The sequence below is a fragment of the Mastigoproctus giganteus genome, chromosome 2, assembly GCF_048544385.1.
Source record: "Mastigoproctus giganteus isolate SK-2022 chromosome 2, ASM4854438v1, whole genome shotgun sequence".
Lineage (NCBI taxonomy): Eukaryota > Metazoa > Arthropoda > Arachnida > Uropygi > Thelyphonidae > Mastigoproctus > Mastigoproctus giganteus.
The window spans coordinates 120,365,513-120,392,533 of NC_143576.1; the positions used below are offsets into that span (position 1 = coordinate 120,365,513).

Sequence of the window (27,021 nt, forward strand, 5' to 3'; positions counted from 1 at the left end):
GAGTCTGTTTTATATTTCATAACTTGTTACACCGATGAGCCAAAACATTATGTCCAGCGAGTCGTATAAAAAACACCTGACATAATATAAAAAACACCTGATACTGAGCTTCGTTAATCAGTGTTACTCTTGTTCTTCAGATGGAAAAGGCAGCAGACTTAAGCGAGTTTGACAAAGACCAAATTGTAATGGCCAGATGACAGGGTCAGAGCATATCCGAAATGGCACGGCTGGTGGGGTGCTCATGGTCAGCCGTGGTTAGTGCCTATCAAAAGTGATCCAAGGAGGAAAAACCCACAAACTGTTGGCAATATGTTGGACGACCATGGCTCATCGATGCACAAGGTGAGTGAAGGCGCTCCCGGATGATACGTGGCAACAGAAGGACGACTGTGGCGCAACTCGCCAGTAATTAGCATTAGCATTAGCATTAGTAGAGGCATTTGATGCAAGAAAGCAAGCTTATGCAGCATCAGCCAAAAAAAAAAAAAAAAAAACCCACTTCCACTTCACCCCTCTGTTCGTTCAAAATACCTGTCCAGCTGAGCCTTAAACTTATTTAGGCTATCAACCTCCACCACAAGGGATGGAAGTCTGTTCCACCAACCAACCACCCGCTGGCTAAAGGCAAATTTCCGCACGTCTATCCTACATCTGTCTTTCCTCAATTTGAATTTATGCCCTCTCAGGTGATTTTTCTGGGCTAGAGGAAGAATCCCATCAGCATTGAGCATGCTTAAACCATTCAAGGCTTTATACACCTCTATCAGATCACCTCGCTGGTGCCTAGTCTCCAGACACTGTAATTTGCAAAACTTAAGCCTTTCTTCGTAACAGCACCCCTTTGTTCCATTCACTAATCTTGTTGCCCTTCTCTGTACTCGTTCCAGTAGCTCTACATCCTTCTTGAAATGAGGTCTCCAGACCTGTATACAGTACTCTAGGTGTGGCCTGACCATCGCCTTATACAATGGAATAATCACCTCCTTATCCCTGCTGGAAAAATTCCTGTATATCATTGACAATACTCCATGAGCTACTCTTGCAGCCTGTCTGCACTGCTCAGAGAACTTCATATCTGCCTGCACAACCACCCCCAAGTCCCTTTCATTCTCTACCACTGTCAGTGTAGTACCACAGAGTTGATACGTTGCTCTGGGGTTGCTGTTTCCCATGTGTAGTACTTTACATTTATCAATGTTAAACTTCATTTGCCACCTCTCAGCCCATCTGCTCAACCTTTCCAGATCCTGTTGCAGCAACATAGTGTCAGTAGTGTCCTTGACAACCCTGCCAACCTTTGTATCGTCTGCAAACTTGGACATTAAGCCCGATATACCATCATCAATATCATTTATAAATACAGAAAACAATAATGGACCCAACACTGAGCCCTGAGGGACTCCACTAATAACATCAGTCCACGATGAGCAGTGTCCATTGATTACCACTCTCTGTCTTCTCCCCCTCAACCACCCCTTTATCCATAGCAGCAATTTGCCTCCAATGTCACACTGCTCCAATTTGTGTAGCAGTCTTCCATGTGCAACAGTATCAAAAGCCTTTCTAAGATCCAAGTATATAATATCAAAGTTATTCCCTGCATCCAGTTCTTTTGTGACTGCATCATAGTATCCAATCAAGTTGGTCAGGCAAGACTTCCCCTTAACAAAACTATGCTGTGTCCGAGCTATAACTGAAGTCTTGTCTAAATGATCCTGCAGTGCTTCTTTAACCAGTGCCTCCATTAATTTTCCTGGAACAGAAGTTAAGCTCACAGGTCTATAATTACTTGTGTCAGCCTTTGATCCTCCTTTGTGAATTGGGGTCACATTTGCACATTTCCAGTCTATGGGTACCTCCCCTGAGTCCAAGGAAGCTCTCATAATTATCCTACTGAAAGATGACACTGCCAGAGGGGAAAACCATTGCCATGAAAGGGTGTACCTGGTTAGCAATGATACTTAGGTAGGCAGTAGACATCAGAGTGCCTGGCACATGGATGACTGGATTTAGGGTATTCCAGCAGAACATCACCATGGTTAACCGTGGTTAGTGCCTACCAAAAGTGATCCAAGGAGGAAAAACCCACAAACTGTCGGCAGTGTGTGGGACGACCACGGCTCATCACCGAAATTGGAATTTCGGTGATGGGAGTAATGTGTCACCAACACACAGTACATTGAACCCTGCTGAAAACGGGGCTGCACCAAGTGCCCATGCTAACCATGGTTCACCAGCGACAGTGCCTACAATGGCACATGAGCATCAAAACTAGACCATAAGTGATTGGAAGAAGGTCGTCTGGTCCGATTAATCAAGTTTTCTGTTGCATCATGTGGACGGCCATGTACGTGTGCGTCGTTTACCTAAGGAAGTGATGGTGCCTAGATGCACCATGGGACAAAAACAAGCCAGTGGCAGCGGTGTCATGCCTACATAGGGGAGCGCCTTCACTCACCTTGTGCATCGATGAGCCGTGGTCGTCCCACACACTGCCGACAGTTTGTGGGTTTTTCCTCCTTGGATCACTTTTGGTAGGCACTAACCACGTCTAACCATGGTGATGTTCTGCTGGAATACCCTAAATCCAGTCATCCATGTGCCAGGCACTCTGATGTCTACTGCCTACCTAAGTATCATTGCTGACCAGGTACACCCTTTCATGGCAATGGTTTTCCCCTCTGGCAGTGTCATCTTTCAGTAGGATAATGCACCATGCCATACCGCCCAGATTGTTCGAGACTGGTTCATGGAACACGAGGAAGATTTTCAGGTATTGCCCTGGCCTCTAAATTCCTCAGACATCAATCCCATCGAGCATCTGTGATTGGTGCCTCCGTAGCCAGGTGGGAAGGAGCAGCAGTGCGTAGCACATTCTTCTTGATTAGACCAGAGTTCGAGCCCGTCATCACCAAATACAGAGGATGCGGAAAAAGTCAGGGAATGACCACCGCATATTCCCAGAGCAATATGGACTTAGTTGCTAATGCTCTTAAAAATCAAAATAACAAACAATAACAACAAGCATCTGTGATTTGTGTTTGAACAGCAACTCCGCTCTGCGACATCTCATCCACGGACCTTACAAGAGTTAAAGGATCTGCTGGTTATGTAGTAGTAGTGGCATGTGATGCAAGAAAGCAAGTGTATGAGCTTATGCAGCATCAGCCAAAAAAAAAAAAAAATCATCACACCATTCCCTCCAGATGCCTGTCCAGTTTCTCCTTAAATTTATTTAACCTATAAACTTCCACAACGACAGATGGAAGTTTGTTCCAGCAATTAACCACCCGCTGGCTAAAGGCAAATTTCCGCACATTTATTCTACATCTGTCTTTCCTTAATTTGAATTTATGCCCCACTTAGGTTCGTAATCTGAACAAGTGGAAGAATCCCTTCAGAATTCAGCATGCTCAATCCATTCAAGGACTTATACACTTCAATCAGATCACCTTGCAGATGCCTACTCTCCAGCCGCTGTAATTTGCAGAACTTAAGTCTCTCTTGGTAAAGAGGATCCCTTCATTCCCCTAGGGCCGACCGGGCTAGCCGAGTGGGTAAAGTACCTGCCCAGCAACCCAAAGGTCGCGGGTTCGATTCCCGCTTCGGGCTTGGATCAAAGTACTGCAAAAATCTTGGGAGGTGCAATATGGCCACAGAAGCCGATGCGCCAACAACTACCAAATCAAAAAAAAAAAAAAAAAAAAAAAAAAATCAAAAATCATTCCCCTCACCAATCTTGTTGTCCTTCTCTGTATACACTCAAGCAAATCTACATCCTTCCTAAAATGAGACCTCCAGACCTGTACGCAGTACTCAAGGCATGGCCTGACCACTGCCTTTTACAGAGGGACAATCACCTCCTTTTCCCTGCTAGCAAAATTCCTATATATCATTGACAAAACCCCATGACCTGCCCTGGCAGCCAGTCTGTATTGCTCAGAAAACGTCATATCTGACTGCACAATTACTCCCAGGTCTTTTTCATTTTCTATCACCTTAAGTGTAGTACTACACAGTTGGTACTTTTCTCTGGGGTTACTTCTACCCATATGCAGTACTTTGCATTTGTCAAGGTTAAACTTCAGTTGCCACTTCTAAACCCATCTGCCCAAATTATCTAGATCCTGTTGCAGTAGCACACTGCCAACCTTTGTATCATCTGTAAACTTCAACACTAAGCCTGATATACCTTCATCAATATCATTGATAAATATACAAAACAACAGAGGACCCAACACCGAACCCTGTGGGACTCCACTAATAACATTAGCCCACAAAGAGCAGCACCCATTAATTACCACCCTCTGTCTTCTCCCACTCAACCATCCTTTTATCCATTTTAGCAACTTAACCTTAATACCATTCTGCTCCAATCTGTACAATAGTCTTCCACGCCCAACAGTGTCAAAAGCTTTCCAGAAATCCAAATATATGAAATCAAAATTATTTTTTGCATCCAGTTCCTTTGTAATCACATCATAATATCCTATCAGATTTGTCAGACAAGACTTTCCCTTAACAAACCCATGCTGTGTCTGAATTACTGCTGCAGTCTTGTCCCGTGAATCAGATGACATAACAGGGCCGACAGTAGAGGAACCAGTAGCAGGAAGTGATCACGGAGTTCTACGGTGGATGATGATGAGAGAGATAGCAGTAGTAAAAGGCAAAGGAATGGGTTTTAATTTCAGAAAAGGAAATTACGATGCCTTAAGGTGCTACATGGCCTCTATTAACTGGGTAGATATCGCACAGAGAATGAATACAATTGAACTGTGGTATGCTTTTAAAACATTAATCACAGATGCCTTGAATGCGTATTTACCATTAAAAAAATTCGTGCACCAGAAAAAGATGGCATGGAAAGGTTACAGAGCAATAAAAAGTACTAAAGCCTATAAAAGCTACAAGATGATCTGTAATAGAGCAAAAAAGGTTCGACAGGCAAAGGCAGTTTATGAGAAATCACTAGCAAACAGAGCAAAGAGGGGGGGATAAGGAATTCTTCACATATATAAATGCCAAGAAGAGCAGGACAAACCAGATCGGACCTTTATCTAAGAGAAAGGGGATAGTATTAAATACACCAACATCCGTTGCAGATGAACTCAACAGTTATTTTGCATCGATATTTACAAATGAAAAACCTTTTGTGGCAATGGGAAATTGTGGGGGCGAAGTTGAAAAACATGTAATTAATAATATTGAAATTTCGCAAGATTATTTAATGAAAAAACTTTTGAGCCTACAGGCCAGTAAGGTTCCTGGAGTTGATGGAATATACCCTATAATCTTTAGGGAGGTGGCAAGTGAGTGCATTGAACCAATGAGGCTAATTATGCGAGCATCACTAGACTCTGGGGAGATTCCCTTGGATTGGAAAAGTGTCAATGTATCTCCCATACATAAGGGTGGCTCTAAGAGTGAAGTGGGAAATTATTGACCTGTCAGTCTGACTTCAGTGGTAGGGAAAATTATGGAGGCAATGATCAAGAGTTTGTTTGTTTGTTTGGTTTTTAGGAGCATTAGCAACTAAGGCCATATTGCTCCAGGAATATGCGGTGGTCATTCCCTGACCTTTTCGCATCCTCCGTATTTGGTGATCACGGGCTCGAACCCCAGTCTAATCAAGAAGCGTGTGCTATGCACTGCTGCTCCTGCCCACCTGGCTATGGAGACGCCATATGATCAAGGGTGGAATTCAGGATCATTTGGATCGAATTGAAATTCTCAAGGATGCTCAGCATGGTTTTGTAAAGGGAAAATCATGTTTAACAAATCTGGTTTGCTATTTTGAAAGGATTACTCATGAGCTGGATTTAGGGAATAATTTCGACATTGTTCACTTAGATTTCAGCAAAGCTTTTGACTCAGTCCCACATGAGCGGTTGCTTTATAAGCTGGAACAGGTTGGAATCACTGGGAAAATCCTTAGATAGATATCAGGATGGCTTCAGGACAGGAGGCAGAGGGTTGTGATAAATGGCTATTCCTCAGAGTGGGTTGATGTAAGAAGTGGGGTTCCCCCAAGGATCAGTATTAGGACCACTGTTGTTTTTAATTTTCATAAACGACATCGATGAAGGGATAGAAGGCATGATGTCTAAATTTGCAGATGATGTTAAAATTGGTAGAGTAGTTAATGATCACTGTCAAGCTGAAGAAAATGAAGAACAAGCTGAAGAACATTGAAGAAAATGAAGAATCAGAAAGCCCCAGGGGAAGATGAAGTTACTGTACAGTTGTTAAAATTGGGAGGAACAGACATAACACAAAAACTGGCAAGGCTCTTCACAAAGTACATTAGAAAAGGTGTGACACCTAAGGAGTGGAATAATGCAATCATAGTTTTGCTGCACAAGAAAGGAGATAAATCAGAAATTGGAAATTATAGACCAATTAGCTTGTTATCCCACATCTACAAGTTGTTCACAAGGGTCATTACTAACAGATTAGAAAGAATACTTGATGAGAATCAACTGAAAGAGCAAGCTGGCTTTAGGACAGGATTCTCAACTATGGATCACCTTCACGTAATATCACAGCTAATGGAGAAAGCAAATGAATATAAAACACCATTATGCCTGGCATTTGTGGATTATGAAAAGGCATTTGACTCAATACAGCATAAGGCAATGTTTCGGGCACTGGAAAGACAAGTGCATAGATACCCCGCATATTATGATTTTGAAGAAAATATATGAGAGTGCTACCTCCTTTATTAGACTAGACAAAGACAGTAGGAAATTTAAAATTGAGAAAGGAGTTAGACAAGGAGACAATATCTCCGAAGCTGTTTACTGCTGCCCTTGAGGAAGCTTTCAGAAGATCAGACTGGTTGCAGAAAGGAGTCAATGTGAATGGAGAGTACCTAAACCACTTACGATTTGCAGATGACATTGCGGTCATAAGCCACGATCCCAAAGAATTAGAGGAAAATCTTAATCAGTTATGCACAGTTAGTAAGGATTTTGGACTAAAGATGAATATGGCTAAAACAAAAGTAATGATGAACAAGTATGTCACAGTAAGAGAAATAATGATTGAAGGAGCAGTAATTGAAAAGGTGGATTCGTATACTAATCTAGGACAAGTTATTAGCTGTAATAATGATAAATCGCTGGAAGTCAAGAGAAGAATAAATTTTGGATGGATAGCATTCAGGAAATATAGTCACATACTGAAGAGCAATATCCCAGTTTGTCTGAAACGTAAAATAATGAACCAATGTATACTCCCCACCATGACTTATGGAAGTGAAACTTGGGCACTCACCAAAAGAATGGAAGAGAAGCTGAGAACTACACAGCGAAGAATGGAATGAATTATATTGGGAATCAGACTGTTAGATAAGAAGAGAAACACATGGATTAGGCAGCAAACTCAAGTAAAGGACATTCTTATCAAAACTAAAGAACTAAAATGGTCTTGGGCAGGACACAGCTCGAAGACATGATGACAGATGGACTAAGAAAATAACAGAATGGTATCCAAGGGGAGCTAGAAGAAAACCTGGAAGACAAAGGCGGAGATGGATAAATGAAATTCATGAGTTTGTGGGTAGGAAATGGATGGCCAGTGCTCAAAACAGAAGGAACTGGAAAGTTGCTGGAGAGGCCTTCATCCTGCAGTGGATTGAAAATGGCTGATGATGATGATGTCAAGCTGAGTTCCTTCAGAGAGAGACCTAGATAGACTTCAGGAATGGTCAGAAAAATGGCAGCTATGCTTTAATCCAACAAAGAAAGTTTTAAGGTATTACACCTAAACCCAAAATAACTTATTCACTTGGTGGAGTTCAACTAAACCCAGTACTGGAGGAAAGGGACTTGGGTGTTATGATAAGGTCAGACATGAAATTCTCTGAGCATTGTAAACAGGTTGCAAGGAAGGACCATGGTGTCCTATCGATGATCTATCGAACTTTTGCAAGTAGAGATAGGCTTTTGTTAGACCACACTTGGAATACTGTGTTCAAGAATGGAGATCGCACCTAAAGAAAGACATCGAGCTTCTTGAAAGGGTGCAAAGACGGGTAACTCGCCTGGTGAGATCGGCAAAAGGGCGTCCTTATGAAGAAAGACTTTGAATATGTGGGTTTCAGAGTTTGGAAACTAGACACCTTAGAAGAGATTTGATTGAGGTGTTTAAGGCTCTGAGAGGTATCAGTAAAATGAATGAGGACAAAATTTTCAAGATTATAAATGATGCTAGAACTAGAGGACATAAATTCATGTTACGGGGGAGAAATGTTTAGATTGGACTACAGGAAGTTTTATTTTAGCCAGTGAGTTATAAATTACTGGAATAAGTTGCCTACATGGGTGGTAGAGGCTGGAAGTTTGGGGAAATTCAAAGGTCATTTGGATAGTACTTTTGGGTCAGGGAAGCGCATAAGATGATAGGTTTAATTTCCTTTTCTTTTATTAATCATTATTATTTATTTATTTATTTATTATTTTTTTTATTATTTTTTTTTATCATTGTTTTATTCTTTTTTTTTCGGCTGGTGCAGCATAAGCCATAGGCTTTCTTGCACCATGCGGCCATTACTAATACTAGATGATCCTGCAATGCATCTTTAACCAGTGACTCCATTATTTTATCCGGAACAGAAGTTAAACTAACTGGTCTGTAATTACTCGTGTGGTATCTGATAACGTGTTGGTATCAACACGTTATCAGATACCACACACATAGCAAGACATATTTAGAAATCTTGTAGCATCCATGCCTTGCCTGGTATGAGCTGTTTTGGCTGTACGTGGAGGACCAACACCATATTAGGTAGGTGGCCATAATGTTTTGGCTCATCGGTGTATTTAACTGGTTATGCCAAATTTCTCTTTTTTTCATTGCATACTTGGCATATGATTGCTTTATAGTCTGTGGAATCTGGATATGGTCATTGTTAGTGGGATTTCTTGCTTCTTTATCTGCACACTCATTTCCTAATATTTCAGTGTGCTCTGGTATCCAACAAAAAGTGACAGTCTGCATAGTGTTATGAAGTTTCCATGGAGGGCTGTCACTGCACTCAAAGAACCTGTATAGATTATAACCTTCAGAGTGAAATGATTAGCATGAAAGGTCAAACCCATCTTAATGGCATGGAGTTCTGCAGTTATTGTTATTGTTATTTTTGGTTTCTTAGGAGCATTAGCAACTAAGGCCATATTTCTTTTGGGATATGCGGTGGTCACGGGCTCGAACCACGGTATAATCAAGACTTCGCACTGCTGCTCCTGTCCACCCGGCTATGGAGGCATCGGAGTTCTGCAATGAAAACACTGCATTCCGATCAATATTCCGATAAGACATTTTCCAGCAGGTAGAAGGATGTTATCATTCCTCTTTATAAAATAATGATGAAATCTCATTTAGAATATTGTTTTCAGGTCTGGAGGCCTCACTTCTAGAAAGGGTCTGAAGAAGAGCACTAGAATGAATGGTAGCTCTAAGGGTTGTCTCTATGAGGAATATCTTAGATGTGGTAATAAGACAGAGACTGTTAACGTTGGTAGGACCACAGCAGCTCCAATAGCTGTGTCACTTTTAGAGCCGTCAGTATAAATTTGCAGAGTGTGGGCATTGGCCAAGGATTGGCCAATGCCCACACTGCATGTAGTTTCTGAAAGGTTTGATTGTTCAGGGAGTGTTTCTCCCAACATCGGAAGTAATCATCACACGGAGGTATGTACATTCCACTGCTGAATCAGTTCTTGTAGATGGATTCCTGTAGGTTTATTTTCATAGATTTATTTCTAAAAAGGTTCATCCACTGAAGATCATAGAGGTATGAACAGATTGGATGAGATGGAAGGCTATTTATTTTAACTGATAATTAAAGAGAAGAATCTTTCTCTGAAGGTGGAGTGGAGGTTCACTGACTTCTGTATATAGGGTTTGGACTGGAGAAGTCCTGAACGTCCCAAGAGCGAGTGCACTATGTTGTACTGTGTCGAGACTGCTAAGAGAGTTTTCCGAGCAGAGCCATAGACCGGGCCACCATAATCTAATTGAGATCTGGTTATAGCTTGATATAGGTGGAGTAGAGTATAGTAATCAGCTCCCCCATGTTATAGATGAGACGACTTTAAATATATCAGTTTTTTCATAAACGGTTTGTGTGTGTGTAGTATATGTTTCTGGAATGTGAGTTTGGTGTCAAGTGTCATGCCCAAGTATCGGATATTGTTAGTAATTGGCATTGGTTGATTTCCCAATGATAATTCAGGTTCTGGATGACATTTTTTACAAAAGTGAATGGCTGTAGTTTTGGCTGCCAATAGACGATAACCATTATACGAAGTCCATGACACTATTTTGTTTATTGCAAGCTGCAGTTGTCTTTCAATGAAATGTATATCCTGTGATTAGCAAGGTATTGCAACGTCATTGGCATAAAGATAGACGTCTACATTACCCATAATGTCCTGTGCTAAACTGTTTATTCCAAGAGCAAAGAGTAGCGCTGAGTACCGATTCCTGTGGTACATCTTCTCTTCGGACCAGAGATTGCAAAAAAGCATTATGATAGCTCACTTGAAAAGTTCTATTTTTAAAGTAATTCTCTATGATCATTGGGAGTTGACCTCGGAGTCCGATGGCATACAGGTCTTGCAGAATGCCACAGCGCCAGGTGGTGTCAAATGCTTTTTCAATATCTGGGAACACCATGACAAGATGTTCTTTTTGGATAAAAGCATTTCGTATGTTATCCACAGCTTTCAATATAAGGTCTAATGTGGGTCGGTTTTTGCGGAAGCTGTATTGATTACAATTTATGACTGAGTAGGATTCTATGTACCATACAAGTCTATTGTGTATCGTCTTTTCTAATGTCTTGCCCAAGCAGCTGGTAAGGGATATCGGTCTATAGTTGCATGGATTCATCTGATCTTTTCCAGGTTTAGGAAAAGCAAGAATCAGACTGTTGAATGAAACTATGAGCGAGGATAATAGCTTTCAGAGAGGATCCAATTAAGAAAAAGCAATAGAGAGTTTAATGCCTTTTTGTCTAGGCGTTGCAACATGAGGTAGTAAATTCCATCAGAACCTGATGCCCCATTTGTTGACTTGTTTAGAGTGCCCTGTAGCTTCAAAATTATAAAGGATTGAATATGTGGAAGTGATAGTCTTGTGCTGAAATTTAATTTGCATTGCTCAACTCTTGTTTTATCTTGCTGAAAACATGGTTTGTATGCAGATACATCTGAGATTTATGAAAAATCTTCTACCAGAGCATTAGCTATTTCTACTAGAGATGATAAGTCTTGCCCATTCCATCTCAGTATTGGAGAGGACGCTGGTAGAAATCTACCATTCAGTTTTTTTTTTTTTATTCTTTTATTCCAGATTATTTTGCTGTTGGTATTCTTCGTTATAGTAGTTAATGGATATTTGAAGGTAACACTCATACAATTAACAGTATGCATCACAATTTCTGATGAAGCATAATTTAAGTTATGTCCATCCCATGGAATCTATTTCTAACTGTCAGAAATTTTATATTTACTAATTTAAAACTCCAGTAATAGTTAATACTGATTAAAATAATTTCAACTTATCCATGCAACATCTGTATTATTGCTGTCCCTCTAATAATACTGTATTCCAATATTATCCCTTTTACTGACTACTTAATGTGCTAATTTAGAAAAACTAGTCTCTCTCTTTTTATGTTACAAATATTTTAACTTTATCACAGAGATATTATTACCATGAACCTCAAATATAACCTAAATATTTCTGGCCACAATTTAGTGGTATAGCTTTAGAGAGAGAGACAAGTTACATTCCTAGCTACTTGGGAAAACTCTTAGAATTTATTTCATATGAGCAAAATATAAATTTTAGATGAAATTTTCCTTGCAGTGTTAAGTAGGTGGCCAGAAAGGCCAAGGGTATATGATCAATAAGACATTTTCCAGCAGGGAGAAGGATGTTATTATTCCTCTTTAAAAAATAATAGTGAAACCTCATTTAGAATAGGCACCTCAGGGATAACCTGATGGAGGTATTTAAAGCACTTTGAATGAAAGTATTTTCATGTTAGCAGATGAAACAAGAACAAGGGGCAAATCTAATAAATCTAACTGTGAAGATGAGTTCAAGAAGTTCATCTTTGGGGCATAATGTTGATGATCACTGGAATAACTTGCCTTTCAAGGAAGTTAAGGTACAATCTGATAGTGTTCTAGGTGGAACTGGACTATTACTTTTTAAAAATAGGCAAATTGTGATTGAATTAGGATTATATTTTGCTTTATTTTATTTTTTAGTCGGGGTAGAATAAGTTTACTTCCTAACATCATTTGGCCTGATCAATACTAATACCAAAAAACATAAAGTGACAAAAAAAATTGTATAGTATACATCTAAATATAAGATTTTATTAAATACTATTTCATGAATCTACTCTAGCCAATTAAAATAGTAAATAATTTTTAATACATTACTTTTCACCCGCTAGTGGACAAAAAAGTCACATGGGCAGCCACACTACTGCAATATGTTCAATATTCAATATTTTTGGGGGAAAAAAAAATAATGAGAAAGAAATACCTTAAAACTAGGGACTTTTTTAATTTTAAAAATGAAAACATTTGCTAGATACAGGAATAAAAAATAAATTTAGTAACAGCAGTCTCATTATCCAAAAAAGTCTATTCAACTTCTTCACTTCTAACACAAACAGTGAAGCAAATTCAAAGTGAAACTGTATGCAAAAATCAATACACAGAATAGACACATTACATAGTGCAGATTGAAACTGAAGAACATATTGAAGGAATAATAAAAATGCCAAAAACTTAATTTTAACAGATATTTTAATTTTTAAAATTATTTATTTTATTTTTGCTGCATAACCAGTATGTCAATTTCATCAGGATTAACTATTATAACATTTTCTATTATCAATAGAATGTTTGTAATAATATTACAAACAAAAGATACTAACCCCTCAACAACATATCCTTGTTTACATCTGCATTCAAAACTTTCAAGTGTATCAACACATTCCTCGTGGTGTTCATCACAAGCATGATGATTATTTAAACATTCATTCTCAGCAGGACGTTTCAGATAAGCCCAAACTGGTGGACCAGTAGAAAGAGAATGCCATCTTGATACATTTGCTAGAAAGAAAAATTTATAATGCTACAGAATATAATAAAATATGAATTAAGACAGAAATTTAAGTGATAATCAAATATAAGAATAAAACAAATAAGTAATGTAAGTAAAATTTTTTTAAATTATTCATATTCATTTTATTTTATAGATGCCAAGAGAATTAGGAACAAATTGAATGGGATTTAAATTAAATCAAAACTTAATGAGTTTTGACAAAGTTCTAAATTAGAGATGAAAAAGTCTGAAAAGCATTTGGCAGCTGGTTATAGCATTTGTGTGTGTGTGTGTGTGTGTGTGTGTGTGTGTGTGTGTGTGTGTGTGTGTGTGCGAGAGAGAGAGAGAGAGAGAGAAGTACAGGCAGTTCTCGCTTTATGAGTTTTTGCTTTACAAATTCCCAGGTTTACGAATTTTTTTTCCCAAGTATCAACAAATTGAAAATATGAGCATTAATTGCAAAAAATGAATGTTAAACATTCATAAATACCGCATTTCAAACCACACGCGTAGCTATACAATACAGTGTACCCAGCTTTACAATATTAATCCATTCCAGAGACACCATCATATCGTGAAAATATCGTAATGTGAACCCAATAACACATTGTTTTTTGGTAATTCGTTCCACGACCTCGGAAGTTGAAATTTTCGCTATATAACCCTCTAAAAAATCATTTTTATAGTGCAAATTGTATTAGTTACCAATTCAAATCAATAAAATGCACTACACTTTCATTGTTATCATATGTTCTGTTATAAGAACCAATTTTGAATGCCTTCGTGACATTTTTCTAAAGCACATTTCTGGAGATCACTATGATAAAACAAAAAAAATTTGCACTTTCCGGTTTATTGGGCTTTTCTGTTACTGCAAGCAATTATAAATGGGTAGTAAACTCGATGTTATTGCATTTGTGAAAATACTGATAGCTGGAATAGTGTGGTTTTTTTTTTTTCCACTATTATGGTGAAATGTGTTTCCCCTTTACTGAAATCTTCAATCGTATAAAAAAACATAAATAAATTTTCATCTTCTCTTCATTCCTTTTTTTTAAAGCTTCGTAAACTTGTTACTCCGCGCAGATCGTTAGTTACAATTTGTGCATTCTGTTAAAAAATGCTTATGCATGCTATCGAAATTTATAAAGAAAATAGAAGGTTATTTTGGAAACAAACGCCTCTTGAAGCATTTCTGAAGAAGACGACTCCTTGTGCAAGAAACCAACGAGTGCCCAGTCATCAACGAGTATGCATTTAGTCGATGATGAAGAATAAACATTCTTTAAAATTTGTAAGTCATAAATAATTTCTTTATTTTTATAATTTGCTTGATTTTACAGGCTGTTTTAATTTCTTTGGATAAATCAATCATTGTTTAAACAAACTAATTAGCTAATTTCATTGTTGAGAACATAACTCCTATTTTTAACATTATGTCTATGGGAAATAAATTCCCGCTTTACTAGTTAATTCGTTCCTAGCGCGTGCTAGGAACGAATTAACTCGTAAAGTCATAGGTACACCGCATTTCAAACTTGGCTAAATTCAAAAATTTACCTGATTCAGAACATAGACCAAGTTTTAAATGCAACTACCTGTACCATGTTGCATTTAAAACTTGGTCTATGTTCTGAATCAGGTAAATTTTTGAATTTAGCCCCGTTTTAAAAATTATAACTAAAGATGGTCCTCAACTTATGCTGTTGTTGGCAAACAATGTGATGGATGTACAGAAACAAAACGTTCCCAGTTTGTGCATAAAAGTTGTTGCTTTATGCTATTTTTTATTATAAATCATGAATTATTACTATTTGCTGATACACCAGAAACAAAATGCACTACATACATTAACTAATTTGTTAAGTTTACTTAAATGTTTACGTATATATTTACCTAATGTGTTATTTTTAATAAAGAACAAACTAGCACATTAGTTTCATAATATATACTGTATATTTTAAAAAAAGTATATGATAATAACAGAGTAATATTACTTTTGCCTGAAAATGAAATTATCTTTTCTTTGCAAATTGCAAAACCTGGAATCTGAACATGGCATGCTTAACTTCAACAACTCCAGGTCAAATTCAGAGAAGTGGCAACTTTATGAGCTCCAGTTCAAATGGTTTGTGCATTTAATACTGCATCTTTAAAAATATCAGTGAAAAGGAAACTGTTTGGTGCTTAAGCAATACTCTCTTAAAGAAACATAGCAGAATGGTCATTACATTAGAAGTGAAGATAATAGTGATAACACTTAGTGTGAGTGAATTGTTGAAGTCTGAAACTGGAAAGCAATTGGACCTTACTTACCCAATTGTACAAACAATTCTTAAAGAAAAGACCAGAATCAGTGCTGAAATTAAAAGCACCCCCCCCCCATTGCAAACAAAAGTTATAAGAAACTATGCAGGGCTTGTAGCTGAGATGGAAAGATAATGTTTTGGATTCAAGGCCAAACAAAATGCCACATGCCTTTAAACCATTACATAATTCAGGCTAAGGCTTAAATGAAATATTGAAAAAACAGCATGGAGAGGGCATTTGTTTATTTGGTGGAGTGTTTTTTGACACAAAAGCAACTTTGACAATATTGTGGCTAATTATTGATATTATGAATATATATATAAAACTGTCAATATCAGCGTTGTCACCTATGGTTTTTGATAAGGTCTAGGAGTTCTGAATATTTACAGGAAGGTGTAAAGCTGTGTGTGTCACACTATATGATGCAGTAAGCATTCTATAAAGAAATGTTTCACAGTACGTTGACAGCAGCAGTAGTGGGGACATTTTGGAGAATCATTTTCTGTGAGCAAATACAAATGTGTGAGATGAGTATGTACAATGCATAATCTTGTTAGAATGACTTTTCATGCTAATTCATACAGAAACTTTGACTTCTATTCTGAAGATCTTTTTTGCTGCTCTATGTTCATTTCTTTGATACTAGCATGTTCTGGGATCCAACATAAATTGACCTGCTGTTTGTTGTCTTTGAACATTTCCCATGCAGACTTCAAAAATTTTCCCATGCTAATTTAATTGCAGTCCAGTGACTTGTTAGGTAGCTCCAAGATCACATTTGAAAATATGATCAAGTTAAGAAATATGCAGTATTTTTTTCTAGACATATGAAGTGTTTTTTTTTTTTTTTTTCTGTTGTCCAGTATTATTATTTACACAATTTATATCATTTCTTGTTTGGAATTTATTGGGGTGCACATATTTTTTCACTTATCTTCTATTATAACATAATTTCTATCTGATTTTCATGTGACAAACACCCCCCCCCCTTAAAAAAAGAAGTTTTTCATAAAAACAGGTACAATTATTGAGCTATTATATGTTGTTTCTTTTTAATCTCAGTTAAAGATAAAGCTTACTTATTAGCATGCTACTTTTCTTCGAAATCTTTTAACATATCTAAATCACATACCAAACACATTCCACTCAATGCCTCCCCTGGTCTTTGGCAAAAGGATGTTAGAAGAATTCTGAGGTTCTAGGTTCTGATGGCTGTTTGTTTCGGCATTTATTAGGTGCATCGGCAACTATGGCCATAGTGTACCAGTTCTGATGGCACTTCTCCACTTGTTCTCAAAACCTGTTCTTTTGTTTTTTTGTGTTGCCACTACACATTCTTATTTCACTAGTATTTTTCCATTTCTGCATGGGAATTTGCTCATATCCAACCAGTCCTTGAAAATAGGATCACAAATCCCTCCCATCCAATTATCATTGCATATACCTCTACCCTTTCCAAAGTAATGGAAAAATCCATCAACTGCCAAGCTAACTCTTACACTATTTTGAAACCCTCTTATCTGACAAATGGTTGCTAATATGGATTCTGTCAGAGTCAATCCACCGATAATACATTGGCTTATGTTACTCATCTTTGGAGAGATTTGATGGAAAAGTTTAGAGAAACTAAAGGAGTTGCTGTGACATTTCCAAGGCTTTTTGATCATGTTCAGCAGGTCTTCTAAACAAGCTCCCATGCAACCCAGGGGCTCACATCTAGCACCCCCCCAGGGACTCACATCTAGTGAGTATGGGCTTGGCACACCCAGGGCCCTGAGCTGGATACCATCATTCTTCTCTTCCTTGGTGATTCCCTTCTGCTTCTGACTCACTCTCTCTCTCTCTCTCAGGGTATCTTGGAAATTTTTTTTTTGGCTGGTGCAGCAAAAGCCTCAGGCTTCCTAGCCTAAATCTGACGAAATACAGGAAAAACCAGAGAATGCTTTCATTGGAGGGCTTAATGAGTCTGTGTATGTATATGAGGTGTTTCAAAGAAAGAGGTTTTTCAATGTACAGGTGACCCCCGCTTAACGCTGATAATTTGTTCCGGAAAAACAGAGCACTAAGTGAATCCATGCTAAGCGAGCTCTGCATTCCCATAAGGTAACATATGTATTTGTAGGTTGGGGTCGATGCCAAAGGATATTTCCTAATCAATAATAAACGGTAGTGGAAAGATGCACAAATGTCAGTCAAAATATTTAATATTCAAATATTTGCACATATAAAATATTCTGCATTACATACGTATATAATTATGTGGTAACTATTTACATATCAAAATTAAACTTAAAATTCCAATTAAAATCATGAATTAAAATCAACTAAATTGATTTTAATTGATTTAATTTAATTGATGAATTTAATCATGAAATATGTATTGATTTTGGGTTGAACTTTGGAAACGAATGCCTAAAAGAAGTTTCAATATGAAACTTCTTTTAGGCATTCGTTTCCACAAAAGCCCTGCTTCATCTATGTTAAAAACTTGTTGAGAAATATACACATAATATCCCTCTTCAATAATTTTAACAAGTTCTTTTTTGAAAGTTTTGGCTCCTTGATCTGCACTTGCGGCTTCTCCCTGGATTTTAAATCTATTCAACCAGCCCTTACCAGTTTTAAATGGTTCCACATTCTCTGTCTTTTTTTTTTTATAATATTTAACTTAACTGAATTCTGCATTGAATATTATCTTCAATAAAATTAGTTAGTCTTTCCATTTCAATCCTAATAGCTGGCCTAGCCCTAGTCGCTTGCAGTGGAACAGCTATCTTTCCCGCTGCTAAAATTAATTCTTTATTTTTTTATAATTGTTCTTACAGTTAAACTTGCAAGTCCTAAATTATGGCACACATCCGCTTGTCGTTGACGGGAATCGATTCGCTTCAAACCGTCTAATTTAATTTTCAAATTCAGTCTTTTTCTTACATTTATAGTCTTCGTACTGCGTCCAAACGTTGTTGCTTTTTCATTCTTATCGGCCATTATTAACTCTTCGAAAATGTAACTGTGTTGGTTGCATTAATTACGATACAATGTTCGAGTAAACTGTCCGTTACGCACGATGTCTAATACTGTACTGAGTGATGACTAGACTTCGGATAAATGCATATAACACAAATATTACAAGCAATATACGTGATCATTTTTTTAAAATGTTGATCTTGGAACTACGTAACAAGTTACTGTATTGCAATTAAATTAGCATGCGAGAAAATTTCACTGAGCGTGGGAAAATTTCTCAAGTCGGAGTGGGAAACGTTTTAATGCTGTTTTGCTATTCATTTTCAAGCTATCGACTCCATCAAATGAAACAATTTCATTAAATATGCCAAAAATGCAATCTGTAAAAGAGTGTTATAGTGATCTGTGACAGCGTTATAGTCAGATACGGGTTATAATATAAGAACAGTGTTATAGCGAATCAGCGTAAAGCAAACCGCGTTATAACGGGGGTCTGCTGTATTTCAAGGCTATTGCTATGGCAAATAGTTCAGCTGAACAGCTACTGCATTACTAGGAAGTTGTTAAATGATAGTGTGTGAAAAGACCAGTAACACCCACTTGGGTATCTGTTTTGGAGCCATCTGTATACATTTGAAAATATCTGGACAATTGTGACAAATAAGCTGAATGCACCTTTAATGTTGGAATTTTCTAGAGCAGTTTTCCCCCACTATTGAAAGTAGACATCACAGTTTGTAGTAAAAGTTTTCCATGGTGGGTTTGTTACAGTGCTATTGTCATATACGTTGTCAAAGTCCATATCTCATTTTGAAGCTATTCTTGTGATCATATGTCTTGTGACATATGATCACAAGATGTTTCCATAGATGTTATCCCAATGTGGACTGAAAAGGGACTGTCAAGTAGGATGATTAGGAAGGTTGTAGATCTTGAGGCATAGTTTAATAGTAGCATTTGCTCCAAAACATGTAGTGGTGGGTAAAGGGTGTCTGCATATAAGCTTCATACTAATATTGTTCTATATTCACATATAAAAATTCATAAGGTACTACGACTTGACATGGAGTCAAGCCATTTAACAACATTTAGTCTACCTGAGTAGTTCATACTTCTTGTGATCATATGTCAGCTGGTTATCCCAATGTGGACTGAAAAGGGATTGTCAAGTAAGATGATTAGGAAGGATGTAGATTTTGAGGCATAGTTTAATAGTAGCATTTGTCTCCAAACATGTAGTGGTAGTTATAATAAAAATTTAAGTCTCCATTAAGCTCAGCCATTCTCCTGTCTCCTGGGCCGAATCCATGACCATGGACTACAATTCTTAGGTTTTAGAACTCATATAATTTTGAATAAAATAAACATCAAATAAACTCAACTCAAACAATGTTAGAAAATTTCAGCTGCTTAGTCTTGGATGAGAGACAATTTGACTTTGATCATGTCTGACTAATCTCAATCATCCGGGTTTCCATCCCTGGCACTGGGAGCCAGGCTTCCACTATCTAGATTTAAAGCATGTTGTCTTTTTACACTGCACTTACATAAACATTGAAATAAGAGAACAGATGTCTGTCCTTGAATAAAATGCAGAGTCTTTCTTTCTCCAGTATGCCGATAGATCTTTTCAACTTAGATCTCAGATCAAGATAGCAATGGCATTCTAACATGACCTGTTCAGATGACTCAGACACCTCACAAGCACACATCTCACTATTCCTTAACCCACGTTGTTCCAACCTTAATGCCAATCCATGGCCTGTGAGCAGGAATGTTGCATCTAATCCAAACTACAGCCATGTGTTTCTCTTAACATCTATAATATCAACTCTTGGTACAAACAAAAAAGTTGTTCATCCTTTTTTCAGTTTGTTCCCATTTTTCTTGCCATATATTGTAAAAATCACTTCTTTTCTGACTTAACATCAAAGTTTTAATAAAGTTTCTCTCCATCAAAACATGATGTTAAACCCATTATTGTTTTATTTACATTTCTCCTTGTATAATACAACATTCCTGCCAGCAGGACTAGGATGGGAATCCTTCCAGATATAATCTGTAAGGCCTCAGAGGAGACCGTCCGACATGCCCTTGTTATTCCTAACAAAGCAAATCTTTGAGACTGCAATAAATATTTTTGTATCACCACTTTCTCCACTCAATGTACCCAAGCTCCAGAAGCGTGACTAATGGGCACAAATAAACTTTATAAATTACACATATTGTTCTACCTTTAATACCCCAATCAGTCCTTACTATTCTCCAGAGCTTGGTGTTTGCATACAAATTTCTAATTTTATTCTTCAAAAATCTCACATGCTCTGTAAAATAGAGCCATTCTTTCAAAAGTACCCCTAAATATTTTGTAGTTGTAACATATTGGACAGCATCGCCCTGAAGCCTCATGGTTGGGGCCCGATTCATACTTAACTTACCCCTGAGTAACACTGAACAGTCTTATCCTTAGAAATTTCTAATTTATATATTTTTATCCATTCCTCCAGGACTTTTAGTGCCTCCTCAGCTTTTTTCTCAATCCGAGATCTAGCATTTCCTTGTATAACCAATGCTAAATCATCAGACCAATGCTAAATCATCAGCATACACTATAATTTCTACTTCACATATTGATAGATTCATAAACTCATCAAATACCATATTACATGAGAAGGGGCCAATTACCGAGCCTTGCGGACATCCATGATATACTTTTAGTTATCTTAGCATAATATCAGAGAAATAATTCTTATATACACTAAACAACTTATTTGAACATCCAGTTCTTTTAATTCTGGCAAGGATACCTTCCCACCATAAATGATCAAATGCTCCTTTGAAATCTACAAATATTCCTAGAGCATATCGATAACGCTCTGCTCCACTGTCTGAAGCAACCTATATATCGCATCCTCAGTTGAATAACCTTGCTTAAACCTGTATTGGTTTGCTGAGGACATCTGTTTGTTTTCATACATAATCATCAATCGGTTTACTCATAACCATTCATACACCTTTCCTAAGACTGGGAGCAGAGCAATATGCCAATATGCTCCAGTTTCATTTAACATTTGATCTAAACTTTTAATAATCAATTTAATTTGAACATCTTTCCAGCAAGATGGGAAGGTGCCCTCCTCCACATTGTACATTTATTGTACAATTCCACATACAATTCAGGTTTTAACCGAAAAGCCTTTTTCATAACAATAACTTCTACTTTGTCGAGGCCTGGTGACTTACCCTCCTTCACACGGTCCATGACCTCTTTTACCTCATTTAAGGTAAATTTTCCCTCCAGCTCTTCTGAATCATACATTCTCTAATATCATCTGCATTTGTTGCTCTGTACACGGATCTATTCCAACTGGAAAGAGATCATCCAAGATTTTACTCACAGACTCGGTCCAAGTAGATATAACTCATAGTGCAAGTTATATCCATTAAACTATGCTTGTTAGTTATAATTTTAAAAAGAGAGTTCCTTGGATCTCGGGAACCCACCAGTTCCCGAGATCCAAGGAAGGCTTCTGCATTTAAACTTTATACAGGTATTGTACTATATGCACATAGAGAAACTCATAAGGTACTACAATGTACGGAGTCAAGCCATTTAACGACACTAGGTCTACCTGAGTTGTAGATGGGGTCTCCACAGTCTAGTCCCAATCTAAGAGGCACAGTATAAGAGTAGTAATGTATACCAGTTAGCTCCCCATGGCACTGTAGAAATAATTCTAAGAATATTTAGTTTTCTAAGACAGGCTGTGCATAGGTATTTGATATGCTCAAAGAAGTTATTTTTTTATTGAGAATCAAGAAAAGGAATGCATGCTATTTGATAGAGATATCAGCTAATTTTCTAGTCTTTTTCTGGATTTGGGTGCATTTTTTTTTTTTTTTTTGCTCTCTACAGAAATGTATGTGTATGGCTGTTGTTTTTTTGCCATAATCCTTTGTATTCATTGTTCTTTTTGTCCATAATTATATTTTGTGAATGTTATGAAATGTTAAGGTCATCTGCCTAAAGATACATCTGAACTGTTTGGCAAGTCTTTGTAACAGAATTTATTTTGGTTGCAAACAAAGTAGCACTAAGGATTAATACCTGAGGAGCTCCTTTTTTTTGATGATATGTTCGTGACATATCATTTTGAATTAAAATTGGTAAATGTTCTTGCAAATCATAATTATTAAGGACACCATAATTAAATGCAGGATGCCCATGTTGCCAGGTAGTTTTGAAAGCTTTTTCTATATCAAGATTGATCATAACTAAATGCTCATTCTTAAGGAAAGCATTTTGAATATTTGTCTCTGCTTAGAATTAGCCACACGGTGCAAGGAACCTCTATGCTTTTGCTGACCTGGCCCAAAAATCAAAAATAAAATAAAATAAAACAAAAAAAAATCAAAAATAAAATATAATAAAATAAACTAGCCATATGATTCCCTCCTCACAAAGGTGTCTATCCAGCTGACCTTTGAATTTCCCTGAGCTGTCGGCTTCAACCACCTATGGAAGTAACTTATTCCAATAATTGATAAATTGCTGTCTAAAAGAAAACTTCCCGTAATCCAGTATAAATTGACTATTCTTTGCCTGTTGTAGTGGAGGTCAACAACTTAAATAAGTTCAAGGCAGACCTAGACAAACATTTGGAGTGAATGGATGGGTAAAATGGGAAGTTTTTTTCCTTCTTTTTTGGCGGATACTATAAAAGCTTGCTTTCTTGCATCATATGCCTCTACTAATGCTAAATTTCTTCCCCCATAATTTGAATTTATGACTCCTAGTTCTGGAATCATTTATAACAATTGAAAACTCCACCCTCATTCATTTTACTTGCACCTCTCAGAGCCTTACAGACCTCAATTCAGTCTCTTATAACTTGCCTAGTTTCCAAGTTTGAAGTTCACATATTCAAAGTCTTTCTTCCTATGAATGCCCTATTGCAGATCTCACAAGGGACACTGCCCATCTTTGGATGCTTTCACACTTTTATCATGAGGTCCAGTGATAATATATTTTTATAAAAGCTATACTGATTTATGTTTAGTATATGCTGGGTTTCCAAAAACCAGGCCAGCTGACTATTCACCATTTTATCCAAAGTTTTCACTAGGCAGCTTATTAGGGCCACTGGACAATAAATTGTTGGATTCATATGATCTTTTCCAGGTTTGGGGATCTTTTCCTGGTGTCACTCTATATTAATATAGACACCAGGAGCTTGGATAGTAGTTTTTTATATAAATTCTATTGTATAATAGTAATAAAATATTTAGAGATTTTCACTAAATTTCTGAATCATTTGCTAATGGACTTCATCAGGTCCTGCAGTACTTTCTCGGCATAGCCAGTGCTTTCAAGCCTTCTATAATGAAAGGCTGATTACATAGCTGTTGATTGGTATTAAAGTTTAGTCTATATTTTTCAGCTATGGATTTCATTTTTTGAAAGGTTGGTATGTAAGCAGATTCTACTGATAACTTTGCAAATGTAGCTGCCAAAACATTTGTGATTTCTTTACATTTAGTAATATTCTGTCCATTCCAATTTATTATTGGAGTTGGTACTGAAAGAAATTTGCCATTAAGTTCTGATTTTATTCTATATAACATGAATAACTGTATTTCTATTGATTGTAGAGATAAAATGCATCCATAATTCTTTCTTTCTACTCTAGCTCTTATGTCAGATGTATCTGGCTCCAGCCCTGGCGTTTTTAAAATGTATGAGATTGCTAGTGGTGGGTTACTTTCAGAACAGATTTCAAGCCAATACTTTTGGCAATACTGCATTCATTGTTCCACTGGGTAGGTAGTGGCATGCTTCTGGTATTTTCCAGATGGTCAAGGTATTGTAGCTTTGGCTGCCATTAGTATTTGGTCTGTATTACGAGCTGTAGCAATATCTATAGACTGTACAATGATTATTTGTTCATCTACTGTTTGAAGAGTTATATATTTTGTCCGGTCAGTTTTATGGAACTTCAATCTTTTTGTCCGGTCAGTATTTCTTAGTTCCATCACGATGTAAAAAGTGTCTGCAATTCTGCCCAGACACGATAGGAGGGAGTATATGATGAGAGCCTTGTTGATCAATTCGACCCTGGAAAGATTGTGCAAGGCTCAAGGGGTAGAATTTTTTTCAGCCTGGTGTGTGTGTGTGCTTGTTAACAGGAGAGACTACTTCTACAGGGATGGGATACACTTAAATAGAAGAAAGGGTACAAGAATATTTGCTGATGCTATCGAGGCAGTGTTCGGTGGGTCGGAAAACTGCTAGCTTGGGGGGATACACGGACTAATAGATTAACAGTAGCCGCTGGCAGAGGTGAAAGTGATTCTTGCACTGCTTCTATTGAAATGCAATTGAGCAGCAGCCTGGAAAACAGGATGCAGGGTATTTCAGAAACTGCTGGGAGTCATTGCGGTACAAGAAAACACATGGGTTGTGTTAGGGTAGCTAGGAATAGGAACAGGTGCATGTATACTTGCATATACACCAATGCTAGGAGCTTGGTAAATAAATTTGATGAATTTGAGGTGTTGGTCAAAACATCAAAGGCAGATATTGTTGGGATATCAGAGACGTGGTGTCACACAGATATAAGGAATGCAGAACTGGAATTGTGGAGTACAATGTATAAAGGAAGGATAGATGGGATAGGAAGGGAGGAGAGGTTATGCTTTTAGTTAAAAAACACAAAATCCAAGGAAGTGCAGCCAGTCGACTTCGCTGGACAGTGCAGTGTTGAGTCAGTTTGGTATGACATAAGCACTGGGAGATAAAAATTGAGAGGAGGAGGAGGAGTGTGCTATAGGCCTAATGACTCTAATGAGTATAATAAAAAACTGTATAGGGAAATAGAGTGGACCAATAAATCAGAGGGTCTTATAATTGGGGATTTTAATTTCCCAGATATTAACTGGAATTTGTGGATGGTCACTCACACACTAGCAAGGCTTTTGTGGATTTATGGGATGATTGTTTTATACATCAGCATGTTCAGGATGCAACTAGAGGGAGTAATACTCTTAATCTGATTATCAGTAGTGATTCTTCATGCATTAAGAATCTGCAGATAAAGGAACCACTAGGTGGCAGTGATCACAGTGTGCTGAAATGGGATTTACTCAAAGAGGTAACTACCATCAGGGGTAAAGGGAAGGGTTTTTGCTTTCGTAAAGGCGACTATGGTGGTCTGAGACAGTATTTAAATTCTATATGGTGGGATCAACTGATAATGTTACCAACAGCAAATTCAAAATGGGAGATATTCAAAGAATTAATCTTGGAAGCTACTAGGCTTTACATACCAACTAAGAAATATTGTTCAAGGGTTAGGCCTAAATGGATGTCAGATGATCTAATGAGACATGTGGCAGAGAAGAAAAATGCATGGGATACATATAAATTTTTTTTTTTTTTTCCCTTGTTAGTTGTTGGCGCATCAGCTTCTATGGCCATAATGCACCTCCCAAAGTTTTTTTGCATTTTACTGTGATTCAAGCCCAAGGCAGGAATCGAACCCGCAACCTATGGGTTGCCAGGCAGGCACTTTACCTACCTGGCTAGCCCGGTCGGCCACATATAAATTAATGGGTGACATGGAAGCCTATGATAGGTATAAGCTTGTCTGTAACCAAGTGACAAAAGAGATTAGGCAGGCAAAGGCAGATTATGAGAAATCTTTGGCAAAGGATGCAAAGAAAAACAGCAAACAGCACTTTACCTATGTAAACTCTAGAAGGAAAGGGATGAATCAGATTGGTCCATTGGATATTGATGGTTCAACTGTTGATGATCCTGCTCAGTTGGCTAATAAACTAAATGAGTATTCTGCATCTAATTTCACACATGAGGAGTTATTCAGGGAGGAGAATGCCAGAGGTGAATTAAACAATAATGCTCATGGCAGAGACAAAGACAACAGTGTCTTCATAAATATATACTATCAAAATTGTAGAAGTATCATTGAGAAGCTTAACAAACTTAAAATAGAGGTTAGCCAAGCTGATTCTGATATCTGGGTTCTTACAGAAACCTGGCTAACCCCTGACATCTTAGACTCAGAAATTTGTCCCTCAAACTTTCAAATTATTAGATAGGGAAAACAAGAAATTAAGAAATCAAATTAAGAGATAGGGAAAACAAGAAAGGGGGAGGAGTAATGATTTTACTGCACCATAAAATTGTCATCTCTGACATCATCTCTCTAGAAGATATTGAGGGCATTTACATCAAAGCCAAAGTTGGTAACATAACGGTGCAATTGGTAGGAATCTACCTACCACCATCTGTTAAAATTAACACCTTAAAAGAACTTGAGAGGGTACTTGAACCCATTCTTATCTCCTCCAGGAGTGATGTCAGAACTATAGTATTAGGTGACTTCAACACTCATTTTGAGCATGGATTGGGCAAGGAAGACCATTACAATAAAAATAGCCACCTATTGCAGTTTCTGAAGGATATGTTTCTCAGACTCAACCTGAAGCAAATATGCAAACTCCCCACCAGAAAAGAGAAACTTCTTGACCTGGTCTTCACAAATTTTAACATAAATATTAACTATACTACCAATTACTTCCACT

At 37.4% G+C, this 27,021-nt stretch overlaps 1 protein-coding gene across 1 annotated transcript in view; it reads right to left on the reverse strand.

Moving 5' to 3' along the window:
* Nucleotides 1-27,021, reverse strand: part of Megf8 (multiple EGF like domains 8) — a 619,502-nt gene that overhangs the window by 88,198 nt on the left and 504,283 nt on the right. Inside the window, exon 29 of the mRNA XM_090390015.1 lies at nt 12,971-13,148. Within this exon, the coding sequence (XP_090246141.1) occupies nt 12,971-13,148 (178 nt within the window). The remainder of the gene's footprint in view (nt 1-12,970; nt 13,149-27,021) is intronic.